A 16,077-nucleotide genomic window follows, 5' to 3' on the forward strand; every position below is an offset into this window, starting at 1 on the left:
TTTATAGTTCTCATGCGGACAGCAGCGCGAGGAGATTTCTGAGTGTGCAGAATGGCCTGGAGCCTCAGTCAGCTGTAAATTAATATGACAAAGATCTCAACTTTCCCCTTCCCCAGGCCAGGCTTTCTTATTTCTGGAAGGGGCTTGTGTGCACATTCTGGCTGCCACGAGCTCCGCCAAAATGATCAAACCCCGGTGTCTTTGTAGCCACCATGCCATCAGTATGAATTTAATAATTCTGGTTAGAGCTGGATTCAAAGCAAGGCCACAGAGGTGAAAGGGCAATTGCTGGTTCACTTAGCCACCTGTTTCCTTCCCTTTAGTTTATATTTGATTTGTATTGCTGAATACCTTTCCCTTCTGATATGCAGGGCTTTGAAAGGCCCTTCACCCACCCCCAATGTGCAAACAGAGCCGGCATTTCTGGGGGTGCTTCGTGTTTTCCTGGGGTTGTAAGCACGTGAGCATGCATTTGCCTTTATCACTGGGAAAAGAAAATAAAATTTAAAAGCCATTTTCCTGTCCCCACCCTCTAAAAACAGACTCACTTTTTAGTTTTATCTACTGATTAGAGCGGATCATAAAAAAATGTTTTCAAAAATCCCTGTCTCCTGCCTATGAGTCTCCAATCCTTATGTCAAAATAAATGCAGAATTCAAGTTTTTGGCTAGTGCTCTGCTATCTCAGAACTAGGAAGAAACTTCTTCAATATGCCAATGTAAAAAAAAAAAAAAAAAAAAAATAATTTTGGAATTTAGAAAACAAGAAACAAGTTAGTGCATTGAGCTTCCTATAGCACGTCTTTTCCACGTTTCCCAAATGATTGCCTTGCCCCATGACAATATTAGGAGCATTATGCCAAGCTGGAATAATATAAAAACATGTATAAATGTGAACAATGACTTCTTATAATAGCAGTGACAGGAGTGGACAGAGGAAGCTGTGTGCTGCAGGATCGGGTGCTCCTGGCTGGTGTGAGGTATTTAAAAGACGTGTAGATGTGGCACTTAGGGACATGACTCGGCAGTGTTAGATTTATGGTTGGACTTGGTGATCTTAAAGGTCTTTTCCAACCTAAATGATTCTATGAGGTATCTGCAGGACTCAGGGCTTCGTTCTACGTTGGCGCAGCATCCTGCTGGCTGGGGTCCTGTCTGGTGACACTAACTCCTCAGTGCTATCACCGTGTGAATAGTGAATACCCATGTGCAGTGTGGTGTCAGGTGCTGTTTCAAATTGTCTGGGAGCTGGAGGTTTTCTCCCTTATTTCAAACTTATGAAATGTGGTCGGTTGTATTGTAAGATAACCAGCAGTAATGATGTTACCAGCTGGCACGTAGCCCCTGCTTTCCAGGCAGCCGAACTTTGCAAGTTTAATAAAAAGTCAGGGAGATTATTGTGTTGGACAAGGAGCTGAAAGTGGGATGAGAAAGGCTTTCCTCTTCGCCGTGATGGTGTCTTATTGTACTCACATCTTTGGGCTGCTTCAAAAGGGCTGTAAAAACTGGGATGGTTTCAGTATAGAGGTGTGGTCCAGTCTTCAAAGCGAATTGCAGTGGATAAACATTTCACTGTTGATTTTTATCACCCAGCAACTGGAGCCCAATAAAGAGCTCAGCTCCTCAGTAAACAGGGGCTGGCAAGACCCTGTCCTGTGTACGGCAGAGGTTTCTCAGGAGTTAACAGTGGTTGCCCTTGGAAATATTTTTCTGCTTATTGCCTACCTGTTAGCATGGCAAACTTCTGACAACATTGGTTAGCACTGAGCTAACAGGTCAATTTTGATGTTGTATCAAAAACCATTGGTACCTAGAGATGCTTGAACACCAAAGGGAGAAATTGAAGTTGGGAGGGATGGAAGGGAAGGTTCAGCTTGGAGAACACCGAACACTGGAAAATGCGGAGAAGGCTCCGCAACTGTTGCTTTTTTTCATTTGTTTCCTGAGCCTTGAACTTACTCTTTACAAAAACTAGAGACTTCTACATGTGAGAGAGTGAATGATTAAGCTGGTACAGTAGGTTTGTGGTAGCAACTGCCCGTAGCTGCCGCCCAGAAGCTACTGAATGTTCTAAATGCCTTTATATGTTCTTGGAATTTGAGGGCATCGGGCAGATCCTACTTTCAAATAACGCCCCCCAAATGTGATAGAAAAGCCCTTTTTTATAACATTTCCATCCTGGTCTTTCTAACAGTCAGGCATTGCCTCCAACACAGCCTTAACACAGCAAAGCACCAGGTTTCTTCTTAAATCTGTCCCACCTAAGGCTGATCTGTGGAGCTCGGTTTCAATCATATACTTAAAACTGAGTGCCTTGCTATGTTAGAGCCTAAAGACGGGCTGTTTCTTTTCTCTTCTCTTCTTTTGCTCAAGCAACACTGCCAGGAGGTAGCAGGAGGGACGAGATCTGTCTGCCCCACGCTGCAGGAAGGAAGCAGTTAGAAATGCTGTTCTGGGGGTGCAAGACCTGCTCTCCAAAGGGCTGCTAAATGGTTTCTTTCCTCGTTTTCCATTTAATTTTTCCATATCGTTCACCTCTTGAACTCTGATTAATATTTGCCCCCAAAGTACTCTTTGCAAGATGTTTGTAGGTTATGTCCAAATGAGAGGAGGGTTTTCCAGGTCTGCTGGAGTCTCAGGGTTCGTCCCATGCACATGCAAGGGGGACCAGGAGGAAAAGGAACCAGAGGGCACGTCCTGTCCTCATTGGAAGAGAGGACAGTGGGGGTACATCAGAGTTCCACTAGCCTCTGCTTGTCTGTGAGCAGGGGATGGGGATTTTTCCCTGTGCTTTGATCTGCGGTATATAATCCAGTGCAGCTGTGGAGTCCAGGCCCGTTCAATATACACACAGAAATCTTGAAAATGAATTGGGAATTGTTAGCAGACTGAGAGAAGTCCAGTGAATGTGAAACTCCAGCAGATGTGGGGATCCCCGTTTCCTCCCTTCCTCCTTCTGTCGTCCTCTTGTGCTCACTTGGACCCAGATACCGTTTCTCAAACTAAGCTTGCATCTTGAAGAGAACAGTATCTGACTTCCAAAAATGTCAGCAGAAGCCAAATAATTAGGGGAGAGCCTGTAACAACAGCGTGCATCCGAGCCTGGAGCAGGAAGGTATGTCAGAGCTCAGCCTGGGTGTGTCGATACCCAGGGATCCCCAGCTCTTCACAGCAGAACTATGTAGCAAGCCACCATGGCTCATTCTCCTTTTGTGGTCCTCTTCAGCAGAGACAAAGCTACAGAGCACGTAGATTTTCATGCAGTAAATGCTCTTGTTTCTTGGTCAAACTTCATTTGAAAACTAGAAAACTCGCATTCCAGTGTGGGAGTGGAAGTGGACTTGAAGACAGCAGCAGGGTAAAGAAGACTTCAAACGCCCCTTAAATATGAGAGTGGGAGTTTTCTGTGCTGAAAAACAGATTTGATATTAAGAGCTTTAAGTGACTTTCCTGTTTGAAAGCTTTATAGTAAACAAAATGTGATTAACTCCCATAGTGACTCATTGCAGGAAAGATTTTGATTTTCAGTATGGTGCCTTTCTATCATATACTTGTTTTAATTATCCCTGCTGAATAACAGAGCTTGATAACAGCTTGGGCAAGGTAGGAGGGAAGGTCATCAAGATAGCTGTCCTTTTTTAATATTCCAGCATTCTTGCACAGAGCCTTTCTTAGTGTCTGTCCTGCCACTGACAGGGCTGCCGGCTGCAGCACATCCTGTGAGATGCTATCATCGTATCCTGTAATTTTAGAAAAGGTTCGAGGGGCAGAGCGAGCTGCGGATGATTCGGGAGGGGGAGATGAAGCCATGACTGTTGACAGCGAGTCTGTCTTGTCCTTGCCTCCATTGCTCCGGCCCTTGCAAAGTGATGGAGAAGAGAGTGAGGGGATCTGCTGAATAACTTGTTAGAGAGTCAACCTGCAGAGCAGCCGCTGGTACCCACCGCTCTGCTTTCCCATCCCACCAGTCTTGTATGATAGCACTTTGCATCCATCGTGATTTTATCTGTGCCTTCTGGACCAGCTCAGCTTGTTTTTTTGTGGTGGTGGTGCTGGTGGGGGGTGTTGCTTTCATCAGGATGCAGATGACCACCTCCAGGTCCCGACTGTCTCTAGGTCTGAGCTCCTGGCATGGGCCCATTTGAGCCACACACGGAGCCACCCCAGGCCGTTCCCATTGCAACCTGGGTGAGACAACAGCATGTGCGAGGTTTTAAGGTGCCTCTGGAGGCTGCTGGGAGGGCTGGTGCTCAGGCTTTAGTGTAGCTTTTGGGGAGTTTTAGAGGTCTGGAGGCCAGCAAGGTATGTGCAGAGTACCAGCATCCTGCAGGCTGCCCGCCCTCAAGGGAGAGAGTGTGCACCACAGTGCTCCGGGACCCTTCCTCATTCCTGTGTTGTGCAGAGCAGCGTCAGACACCACAGAAACCTCTGCCTTATATTGGTACTTTCTTTATCAACCCCTTCAGTAAAATAACGATTACCCTTTACTATATCTCCTTCTTCTTTCTTGCTGGTTATGACAGCGTCAGTTTGCTCTTTTGCATCTGTAGCATTTGCCTCTGTGAGGTGATGCTTTTCCTGCGGCTCGTAGTTGATGTTGGGAGCTTGTTGCTGTCGGTATGTCTGTCTGTCTGTCAGGGTTTAACCCCAGCTGGCAGCTCAGCCCCACACAGCCGCTCACTCGCTCCCCCTGATGTGATGGGGGGGAGAATGGGAAGAGTAGACATGAGGAAACTCATGGGTTGAGGTAAAGACAGTTTAATAGGTAAAGCAGAAGCCGCCGCACAAGCGAAGCAAACCACGACATTCACTCACCCCTTCCCATCGGCGGGCGGGGGCTTGGCCATGGCCGGGACAGCCGGGAACGTCACACGGAAACGTGTCTTGGGAAGACGGTTCACCCAAACGTCCCCCCCTTCCTTCTTCCAGCTCTATAAGCTGAGCATGATGCCACGTGCTCTGGGATATCCCTTGGGTCCGTTGGGGTCAGCTGTCCCGTCTGTGTCCCCCCAGGTCCTTGTGCCCCCCCAGCCCCCTCACTGGTGGGGTGAGGAGCAGAGAAGGCCTCGACTCTGTGTGAGCACAGCTCAGCAATAACGAAAACATCCCTGTGTTATCAAAACTGCTTCCAGCACAAATCCAAAACACAGCCCCGTACTAGCTACTGTGAAGAAAATTAACTCTACCCCAGCCAAAACCAGCACACCAACATTTTCTTCATTGGCCACAGGATCATATTGGGTACAGATGGTCCTGCCTGAGGGGGACTTTCATCCTTCTCTGAGAGATGTGCCGTGAGGAGTTGGGGCTTTTACTGCCTTAGGTCTACTAAGTTCTCCAGGTTTATTCTTGACTAAAAATTAACAGGATGTAAATTACCTGGATTCATGAATTTTGAAAATGTGTAATAGTTTCTGTTTACTGTCTTCTTCAGTTAGCACTGAATTTTTCATTTGTTATGACTAGGAAAAAAAACGGAAAAATAATTTGGAACAGCCGATGGGTGAAATCTGACTGAGCACAGCAATGTACCTGATAGCAGGTGTAATTTAAGGGCGTAAATAGCCCTATTGAAAACTACTGGGGTCACCTGTATTCACAAAGACATACACGTCTAAACATCATCTGGTATAAGGCTCAGACCAAGAAAGGTGCCTATTTTCTATTAATTTACCAGCCAAATAAGCTTGTAACTATTTTTGTAGATCTTTGTTTGCTTAAGAAAGTCTATGTTGGGTTAAGCCCAAGGTCCAACTAACTTCTTGTATTGTCTCTAATAGCAGCCATTACGAGATACTTGCGGAGGAATATAAAACATAAAGTGATGTTCTGAGGCAGCTCCCTGCAGCTCCTGGCAGTCAAGTGGATTAGGGACTTTCCAGGGAGGAGGTTGTGTTCAGAAGTTACCCCAAGCCCATCCTCTGGGATCATGGCTAATTCCTTTTAAACACATTTGTACTTTTGGCTCCCATAAAGTAAATGATTTGCTGTGTGGAAAAGTACGTCTTTTGTTCATTTGTAAACCAGCTACTCAATCCTTACATCCGATTGCCTGTACGTCTTGTGTCAGGAGAAACGGTCAATAATCGTCCCAGTTGACCCTATCAGGAGTTACTGGACTCTGGTCTGTCCTCTCTTTTCCACACTCAACAGCATATGGGCTGTATATGGGCTGTATATGGGCTCTTGGACATCATACAACCCACATCCAGCCTTGGGAACTGGATACTTAACTTAGGAGATCTGGACAGTTTTGGGGGCCTTTAACTGGAATTTGGAATTTTTTCTTGAGCCCCAAACCTGCTAAATTTTGTTTAATGCTGCAAGTGAAGATTCTTTTTTTCAGCAATTTGGATGAAACCAATAGGTCAGGGTGTGCTGTAGTACTGGAATCTCCTCCTCCTCTGAGCTCTCAAATTTTAGCACTGAAAGGTCCCTGGTCTCTTCTTGAAAACCTCCCCTATTGCAGATGTAAAGAAACTTCAGGATGCTCCTGCTGTAGCAGCAAGGAGTCCTTACAGAAACTCCCTGTATTTTCTACTAAGGAAGGCAGGAACATTATAATTAGGGCAATGTCAGAGGTAGGCAAATACCCCCTAATTGTATGCAGATGATAGAGCTGGTTCAACCTTTTGACTAGTGAAGCTTTCCTCAATTTGGGATATTGTGATCCTAATCAGGGACCTTTTGGCATACATCAAAGCGGTCGGGCTGAACCCGCATACCTTCGGGCTGGCACGGCTTGATTGCAAAGGCTTCCTGCTAGCAGGCTCATCCCTGGCCAGGTGTCCTTCCTGCTGTGGACGACTGATTCCTTTCTACTCTTCATCATTGAGGCAAAGAAATTTAATCCCAATATTACTGCCAGCCCTGGAATGGGCCCACTGGTTTGGAAATTTCACCCTCTTGTTGCCCTGAAATATCAATGCACAGCAACCTCTGATACCTGCTTATTTCATTGCCAACCTCTAACCTAAGGTGGGGCAGACCTGTCATTAGCGCATTCATCTGTGTTTAGATCTGTCAGCTTCCTTCCCCTTCTCCTCTTTTGTTTCTCTAATTACTTTGATTGCATCTCTGTATCCAGCTCAGGGCTGGTGAGGCTGCCTGGTCCCCATCCCAGTCTGTGTCACTCTTTCCTTTTCTATAGGGACAACTTTGCCAGAGTGAGACAATTGGATCTGGATTTTAAAATTGTGATTGCAGCTGTGTTTGGGTCTGCAGGTAACTTTTCAGTCTGTTATACAGAAATGTCCCAGGGGTAGAGTTTGGTTTACAGGCTTTTCCTATGGTTTATCAATGCTCTGTGCCTCCTACCCAGCAATGCTGGGCTGCTCACAGCCGCTCTGCAGAGACTCGGCTGGGGGTGAAGCATCTTCCAACACCCTTTAAGTGACATGGCATATTCCACATGGATTTTGTGTCAGATTTTCAGTAAACAGACAGTGGAAGGACTTGTTTTGGAGCTTTCATTGGGTTATGTTGCCTCGGGGGGGGTGGGGGGACAACTGGGCCTGGGATGCAGATGTGCTGTGGGTCTCCGGGGGGTCATTCCAGCCTTTGTGCTTCCCTGCTGTTACAGCTCTCCCTGTAATTTAACCACTGTCTTTGGTATCTTGAGCTAATACCTTGACATACAAGATAAAGTAAAATAAAATATTTGTGACAGTATTTTTTGTCTTTATTTTTCTTCCCCCCAGGGTCTCATTAAAATTCGAGGAGATCGCTGCTGGAGAGAGTTAACTTGTATGGATTATCACTACGAGGTGAGCAATCTGCACGTTAAAACCAATTTCTCTTATCTGCTTTACTTTGTTGGAAAAATTTTCTCTAACTTTTTCTCTTCTGCCAGGCAGCTTTGTTTTCTTTCTTTATTCTTCCATGTTTTCTTTCTTTATTGTAGCCTTCTGTCTCTGGCAATGCAATCAATGTCCATGTGCCAGTTTGGTGATGCTGTTTTTCCCAAAGACCAGTTTCTCTCCTTCCCTCCCATCACCATCATGGACTGATTCAGCAGCAAACCTGAGCCTCACTTGAGAACTACCTCTGTAAAAATGCTGCCGGAGAGGGACAGAAAGGAGTTTTCTGTAGCATTGTGCTAAATGCTTTCTGCTTACGTTCCCAAAATGCAGGCATATGTAGACAGAAATAGAGCATCCCGCCGCTCTCCAAGATGCAGAGCACTAATCGTTGGCAATTCAGAATTATACGGTTTTATCTTTTTGACATCTGTTTCAGTGATTACATTGCATTCTGATTATAAACTGTGGTTTGTATTCTGGCACTGAGTGTTGTCTCCTCTTTGATTACAGAGAGGAGCTCAGCTTCCCCTCTCTTTGTACCTATGTTTTTGCATTTGCGTTTTGTATAAACAGTGATAGAAAAGAAAGAAATTGCTGTGTACAGTGATGCTCCACTGGGAGAGTAACCCTGGTTTAATGAAGGTACCGAAGCAACATTCCCTTCTCTAGATTCACATTGCAGAAAAAGGCAGGCTGCATTATAACGCCTCTGCTCTCTAGTCCATGGCCACCTAACGAGCAGCCAAGCGGACTGTCTCTGAGCACGAGGCTGCAAAGTCCCTGGTGCTGCACTCACCCCATGATGGTAAGACCCGGGTACCTCTTCGTGCCTCACTTACTTTCAGCCAGCAGGCCTCAGCTGTCAGCCCCGGGAGATGTACCTTTGGGGTGACATTCTCAGCGGACCTTCATCATGTCTGGAAACCATTTCCCCCTTCCAATTAAACCTGGCAGAGCCTGACTTCTTTGACCTGCAGAACATGTTCCAAGGTGTTGCCTATGAATTACTTTTTTATGGGGTAGGCACGCTGAGCAGTGGAAACGGGGACGCTCGTACAAGACCTCTGTCTTTCCACCCCTGTGTGAAGAGAATTGTGTGTGAGTGCCAGGGACCCCATTACCAGTCCTGTTACAGGATTGGGATTCTACTCTCCCCAAGAGGGGAGAAAAAAAAACCAAAAACCTATCCATTTCCCAGGCGCTGACACCTTTATTTTTTGCTTCTGTGACTGAGTTAACTGGTTGCACGTTTTGAAATGGAATTTTACAGGTCCAGATAACTGTATCTGCCTTTTCAGCTTTAATGCTCCTTTTTTTTTTTTTTTTGTTATTATCATTGACTTTCAATGGGGTTTCACCCACTGAATGCAAGGATGACCTTTTACGAGGGCTGCTGCTCTTGTTGGACCATCAGTGTCCTGCTTCATTCTGAGTAAAACTTTGGATGCAAAGACCCTTCAGTGTTGTCGTTCTTAATCCCGAACACAAAGGCGGCTGCAGTAAATTGCCCTCTTTTTTTCCCTAGCAGCGCAAGGGCTCTGCTCCGCGTGCTGCCAGGCACCTGGCAGCAGTCTGAGAAAAGCCAGCTCAAAGCGAGCCCCCCAGAATCCCCCGGCCGGCTCCGCTGGTGACCCCAGCCCACAACAGTCAGCCTGCATAATCCCAAATATTTCAAATCAAAACCAGAATCAGTTCTGTAGCCCAGAAGGCTAATTAAGACCATGCCTGTCATATCCATAACGCAGGATCCCCAGCCTGTGCAAGTAATTGGGAACAGGGGCAGGGGGCAGATCACATTATCAATATCAATTATTTTAATCCACACAAAAGAAGCTGCAATAAAAGGAAAATGAAAGAGGCCAAACTTTGTCTACCAGCAATAACAGACAAAGGACTGCAATTCACCTGCTGATTTCAGCCAGCCAGAGGGAGGAAGAGAAGGGTGAAGCTGAAGATACTTCTGCACAAGGAGGAGGGAGGGAGGGAGCTGGGAATCTGCTCGTAATTAGGATGATAAAACTGGGTATTGGACCAGCTCGTAAGTGGACCTGGGCCAAATGTAGTCTGCTGTGATGTATGTTGGCCACCCCAGCTCTCCTGTTCCAGTCCTGAACTGCAGTCCAAAATCTACATGGGCTTCTCTGCCAAGAGAATTAATGAAAACACATGGCCTCCATCTCTCGCGTGGTGAGCGCGCTCCGGACTATTTATTTGTAGTAGAACCAGCAGCTATGCTCGTGGAAAATAACATTTCCACTTTTGTCAGGAATCGTGTATAAAATAGTAAAACGTTGTTATGGCTTGGGTAATTAAACGGAGCATATTTTTCCTCCCTCTTTCCTTTCTAATGTGCAGGGCCTTGATCCCAGCCTTTCTGGAGATCAGTTCCTCAACTGAATACTCTCTGTATAGAGGCCTTACGATCTGTGACGCTGTGTAATTTGGAGAGGGAAATGGCGGAACGCATGGTTTACATAGGGAAGGTATTTTCCTACCAGCCTAACTTTCCTCTGCTCCCCGAGGAGTAGATGGGCTCCAGTAAGTGTGGAAGAGAAAGGCAGACACTGATGGAGATGAAAAGACTTTGCTATTGCTACACCACCATACACAGCCTGGCACATGGAAACTACCCGGGGGCTGGTGTGAGGTGTGGGGTAGAAACACTCAGCGGATTAATCATGACTCTGGGTGCCAGGAGTCCCAAGATCTAATCCCAGCTTGGCAAGACACCGTGAACACGGAATTTAACCTCCTCCTGCATTAGTTTCTTTGCTAACATGGCCAGAGGCTCCAAGGTAGGCACATATGTTTGCACCCTGGTGTGTGTGCAGGTCGGGGTTCCGGGTGCCCATGGTGCCCCGGAGCTTCACATACAGCAGTGTCCACATTACCATGTGAAAATGGACAAGCCTGGGTGGTAACTGGCAGGTGAAGTCCTGGGGTCTGATGTGCCATGGGCTTGCCTTATTTACCATTCGTTGGGTTTGTTGTCGTCTCACAGCTGGCTGCGGTTAGATGGCTTTTTTCCCTATAAGAAGGCGTCTTTTTCTCAGTGGAACCTGTTCCTGACGCAGTTACTGCAGCGGGAAGCTGCTTCTGGGTTTTAGGTCTGTTTGTCATCATGATTATTAAGCATTTATCTACTGTGTACACAATGGTTTACAAATATGTGCGCAGCGGTTTGCAGACTGGAGCTGGGTTTCCTCTTCCACTGGAGCACATGGCACGGGTCCCGCGGCCTTCGGCGGCGGCACGCCCGCGGGGCGAGATGGAGTGGCCTCGGCTCCCTGCTTGTGTGAGACGTGGCTCAGCGTGTCCCTCTGACTGTCCCTGCCTGCTCCAGAGGACATCCTTCACCCCCAGCAGAGTGCAACACTTCCCTCCCATAGCCAGGCTCCCATATGCACCAGGGAAAATACCTGCTATGGAAGGTTTTATGCCACTTGAGGCCGTTTCTTGCAGCCCATCGCCCGGGCGTGAGCTGGGCAGCTCTAACCACAGTTAGTAGGTACCAGGTCTGTGAGCCAGGCATGGAATGAAGGAGCACCAACTTGCTCCCCAGGGGCCTCTCACCACTCCCTCCTGCGCCAAGCTTTATCTGGCCCGAGCTTTGCTAATTCTGGGTGTGCTGCTTAGCTGGCACAAGCACAATGTCTTAACATGCTCCAAATGGAGAAAATCCTCTTGTGGAAGACCCATATTTTAAAATCTCCCCACCAAACCTGCAGCTCTCCAACCCTCGCGCTTACACTGCAGAGCACCTTGCGACCATATGTCTTGGCACAGACCAGGTTTGAGTGGCACAGGTAGGAGATGAGCATTTCTGACCTGCAACCAGTCCAAATGGAGCCTGCGTTCTGGGCTGCTGGTGGTGGTCTTGGCAGAGCAGTTGAGCAGATAATCTTGGGGGTTTAGAAATGGGAAGGTCCTACATGGTCCCATCTATCGTATCTCCCCGTATTTCAGTGCAGAAGTACTCCCCATGGGATGCAATCCAGTGATACATTTTTATAATGGCTGCCAAAGTATTGTTGCTTTTTAATTACAGACAGATATCTTGTAAAATTCAGCCACCAACTGGTAGGAACAGCTGCCGAAGCAGCTGCTGGGGCAGGCGAGCGTGTGGAGGGGAGCCCTGCTGGGCCGCCTCCTCCTCCTCCTCCTAGAGTCCCTCGTGTCCCAGTGGCCTGTCCTCAGCTGGGCAAGCTCAGAGGTGCAAGCCATGGCATGCATCAGGCAAGGAACCTGTGGCCCTTCCACTCACTACTGGAACTTGTATTTTATATTTTTAATTTCAAGGTAATTTTCTTTAAGTGATGTTTTGAAGGGAATGCCTTTTATCCCAGAGTTTCTCAATAATTTGCATCCCTTGCTGTGGAAAACCAGGCTAGGAAGGCAAGCTTACTACTGAGACAGAGGTGAGGCAGAGGGATAAAGGGAAAGTAAAACAAAAACCCACTCCCAAAGCAACAAAATCTCTATTGGCGTTGAAAGTAAGACCCAGGATTTGCTTCCCTGCTGTGGAGTTACCTGTTGGTGCTCAGGATGGGTCGGTTGCCACAAAGCAGGAGAGTTTAAAGGACTTTGCTGAACGAGCCTCTACTTAATAACTGAGTCACATTTTAGCTCTGAATTTGTCAGTGCTGCTGAGAAAAGCTTTGTTCTTTACGTAAGACGCTGCGCAGCCACAAAGGTCATTTCTTCTGATTTGTACAAATTGTCGCTAATTATTCTGTAACTGTTTTTCTTAAATAGAGGCTGTCAATCAGTGCTCCAGCTTCTGCGCACAGCAGCTCTCCAGTTCCTGGAGAAGCTCTCCAGAGCACAATGTCTTTTATACCTAATTACAGGCTTGCTGACTGATAGCTGTGCTGATAAGGATGAGAAGGAAGCTCTAACTGCTCTTTAACTGCCTCTTGATTTCTTTTCTCCCTTCTCTTCACTGTATTAGACCTTGTTAGACTTCCATCTAGCTTTTTCCGACCTATTATGAAGCAAAAAGTAAATAACATCTAGCAATTCATTTTGATAAATCAGAAAATTATCTGCTTTCATGATCCCTGGTGTCTCAGGATGGGCTTTATTCCAGCAGTTTGCGTTGCTCGAAGCAAAAATATTCTGAACAGGGAAGCAGATCTCATGCTCAAAATGTATGTTTTAAAGTTACAAATTAATATGAGGGAGATGGTGCTGAATTAAACAGAAAACAAGAATATGTAAAAGAAATAATCATGCAAAGCATTTTGGAGTCTTTTTTAATAACATTATAAAATATTTATGTAGCATCCTAAGTTTACAATCATTGGCCCTTTACAGAATTTTCTCCATTCTGAAGATAATAAAGGTGAATCCTGGCAGGACTGATGATCACAACAATGAATTATGAAGGCCAACAAAAAGCTGTGGCTTCACTGTGGAACTCCCAGGTCTGGCCTAGCTATGGGAGCACAGGTTTGACAGGTGGGCTTTCCAAAACTGATGTCTTCAGGGGGAAAAACAGATCTTCGCCTCATAACAGTCGCCAAAGGGAAACCAAAGAACCCACCTCGGGGTTTCTGGCACAGCGCGGCTGAGCCAGTTGGTTGGCACTTTCTCCCCTTGCTGGTGTGAAAGAGTCTGATTTTGTTTCATTGAATGCAGAAGACTTTTCATCTCTGTTCCTTCCTTCATGCAGGGCATGAACTTGCATGGTTTTGGTGATGGATTTTGCTGGTTCCTGTTGGGACGGGAGCTCCTGGCTCATGGCAGTTGAGTTACCAAGGTCAGGGCTGCTTCTGTGTCCTGGCGCACGTGTTACTATTGAGGTTTGCTGCAGAATTGGTGGAGGCGGAGGAGGGACAAGATGCAGCCTTGGCATAGGGTATTTTTCCAGATTTTTGCCAAAGGCATTTGAAAAAGGTGTGGAAGTCCAGCTGGCAGGGTGAGCTCACTGCTGCTGAACACATGGGTGTGAGCCCAGGGCAACTGCCTGCCCTTAGCGTTTGGGAGGGCTTTAAGAAGTGACTGTGGGATTTGGTAGATGTGCCGTGGGTTTCTGGGGTTGCTCACTGCCTTTTGTTACTTGAAACAGTAGAATTTGTACTCTGAAAGCTTTTGTTTTCTATAAAAAAATATGGGTGAAGTGAGTTCTGATCCATCTCTACCCTCGCTGGACAACTTGCCCCATAGAAGCCAAAGCTGCTGGTGGTGAGTCCTCCATGAAGAGAGCAAGGCAGAGGAAATGTGGTTCTGCCCATGGTGAATTATAAATGCAGGTTTTTTTCATCTCCTTTGTAAAAGCAAACTGTTCTTTGAGTTAAGGCAACTGATACCAAAAGGAAGAGCATGCTTGCGTTTAGCACTTTTTTTTTTTTTTTCCATTTGGTCATAAGTTTTTTAAAGTGACCTTTTTGGAGGCATAATTGAAAAACCAGTTGTCCTCATTCACACATATCGAAGGGCTGCTTAGTGTGGATTTGAAGCTAAGGATTAGGTGCTTTCTTCTGGTTTTTGGTGATTTGCATGATGTCAGTGCTAGCACTGGAAGAAGGGCCAATTCCTGACCTTGCCTGTGATCAATTAAGTAACAAGATCCATCATAAGGTAAGTGCATGAAGCAATAATATTGGCAGATAAATGTCAACACGACATCAAAAGCTTATTACGCTGTATCTGGATTTTGTATCAGGCTGCTGCAAGAAGGTCTCTGAGACAGGTTTTCAGATGAATCCCAGGTGCTCTGTATTGGGTGCAAGATACCTTTGCAGTTTGCTAGAAACATTCGTTATTCTCAACTTTAGGCTGGGCTCTGTTGTTCTAATAATAGCTAAATGTGCACATCACTTAAAAATAGAGGGAGCAAATGCTTTTAAAGGTGAAATTTGTGCTCAGCTTGGGAAGATAGGTTTGCACAGGTCGGGTTTACTGGTAGAAGCACAAGCAGAGGTTCAGTGACTGTGTAACTTCCAGCTGAGCGCCGCTGGGAAGGAGGCCCCGGTTTTCCAGAGTCTGGGTGCTGGCAGCGGGTTCTGCTGCAGATGATCAGCGCTTTTGAAAATGAGGTCTGAGCTCTCGAAAGCTGTGAAGCAGTAGATTTTCAGCAGTGTAACTGTCCTTGGGGAGTTACGATTTTAGAAGATGTAATGATAAATACTGACATGTATGCCCTGTCATGCTGCTTTTGAAAAAGTGAAGAGGAATACAGGTCTTGAAGTCAAAGGATGCTCCAGAAGAATAGGGTGATTAATAACACTGGGCCTTAAGCAGAACAAAAGCACATTTCTCCTACTTGCAGGGACATGGTAGGTGATATTTTATTCCAAGCAGAGCAGGCAGGGAAGCTGCTTTCCAGAGTCATGCACTCATGAGAGTGTAGGTTTACTGTCAGCCACTGTTTGGTCCAGGAGCCTGGCTTGTATTACCCTGAACAGCAAACATGACAGGCGAATGGTAAGTGGATTCCCAACCACCTCAAAGTTAGCATCAGTTCAGCTATCGTCTTCATCAGGATCCTGGCAGTGAGTTTAGGAGAATGGGGAGGAGTGTCTGGTCAGACAACTATTGAAATAAAAGGTAGAGCTGCAAATCAGCATCATAAAGCAGACAAAGTATCTTTGGCCCAGGCTCAGGAAACCACATGTGACTGAAGTAAATTGGACGTAAGCAGGTGCTGAGAGAGAAACTTTCAGAATAGCTTTAAAAGGAAACTAATGGCAGGAACTGGATGGATGGGACAAGCATGCCGTAAGTGATCCGTCGCAGACACCAGCTACCGTGGGCGGCAGAGCACTGGTTTTGCTGTGGGATTTTGTTTCTCTCTTCGATTCAGTTCAGGAACTGCTTTTGTCTGTGCGTTTCTTCCTCAGAAGTAACTGTATTACAACAATCAAAGATAAAGTGAGCAACCTCTGTGAGTCTCTCGTTGGTGTGAGCCCAGCAGGTTAGTGGCACCTGCCACTTGGGTCACCCACCACTTCCCACCAGTTGCCCCAGCTTTACCCTGATTTCCAGCAATATTAAAACAAAATGGGATAAACTAGCAAAAGTTTAGTGGAAATGCCCCCCAGGGAACTTTCTGTTGTGAGCCTTTTGAGGTTTTTGAAGCGTAGGAAGACATTATCCCTCCCCACTGCCGGGATCAGCAGCAGAACTGTCAGTCACACGCTATAAATGCATTGGGAATATGCCAATACCGTTTTCAGCAGTAATACAATTCCTCTTCCTGGATTCTTTTCTGTTTTTCTTAAGGATTTGTTTTAAGCCTGGTGAAAGCTTCCTGTACAACTATTGGATTTCAT

General features: G+C 46.3%; 1 protein-coding gene across 1 annotated transcript in view; it reads left to right on the top strand.

Moving 5' to 3' along the window:
- The window catches only part of LMF1 (lipase maturation factor 1), a 193,596-nt gene that overhangs the window by 65,349 nt on the left and 112,170 nt on the right, over positions 1-16,077 (top strand). The window contains exon 3 of the mRNA XM_026858874.1: positions 7,700-7,765. Coding sequence (XP_026714675.1) covers positions 7,700-7,765 — 66 coding nt within the window. The remainder of the gene's footprint in view (positions 1-7,699; positions 7,766-16,077) is intronic.

Source organism: Athene cunicularia (assembly GCF_003259725.1).
Source record: "Athene cunicularia isolate RWA chromosome 14 unlocalized genomic scaffold, athCun1 chr14_part1, whole genome shotgun sequence".
Taxonomy (NCBI): Eukaryota; Metazoa; Chordata; class Aves; order Strigiformes; family Strigidae; genus Athene; species Athene cunicularia.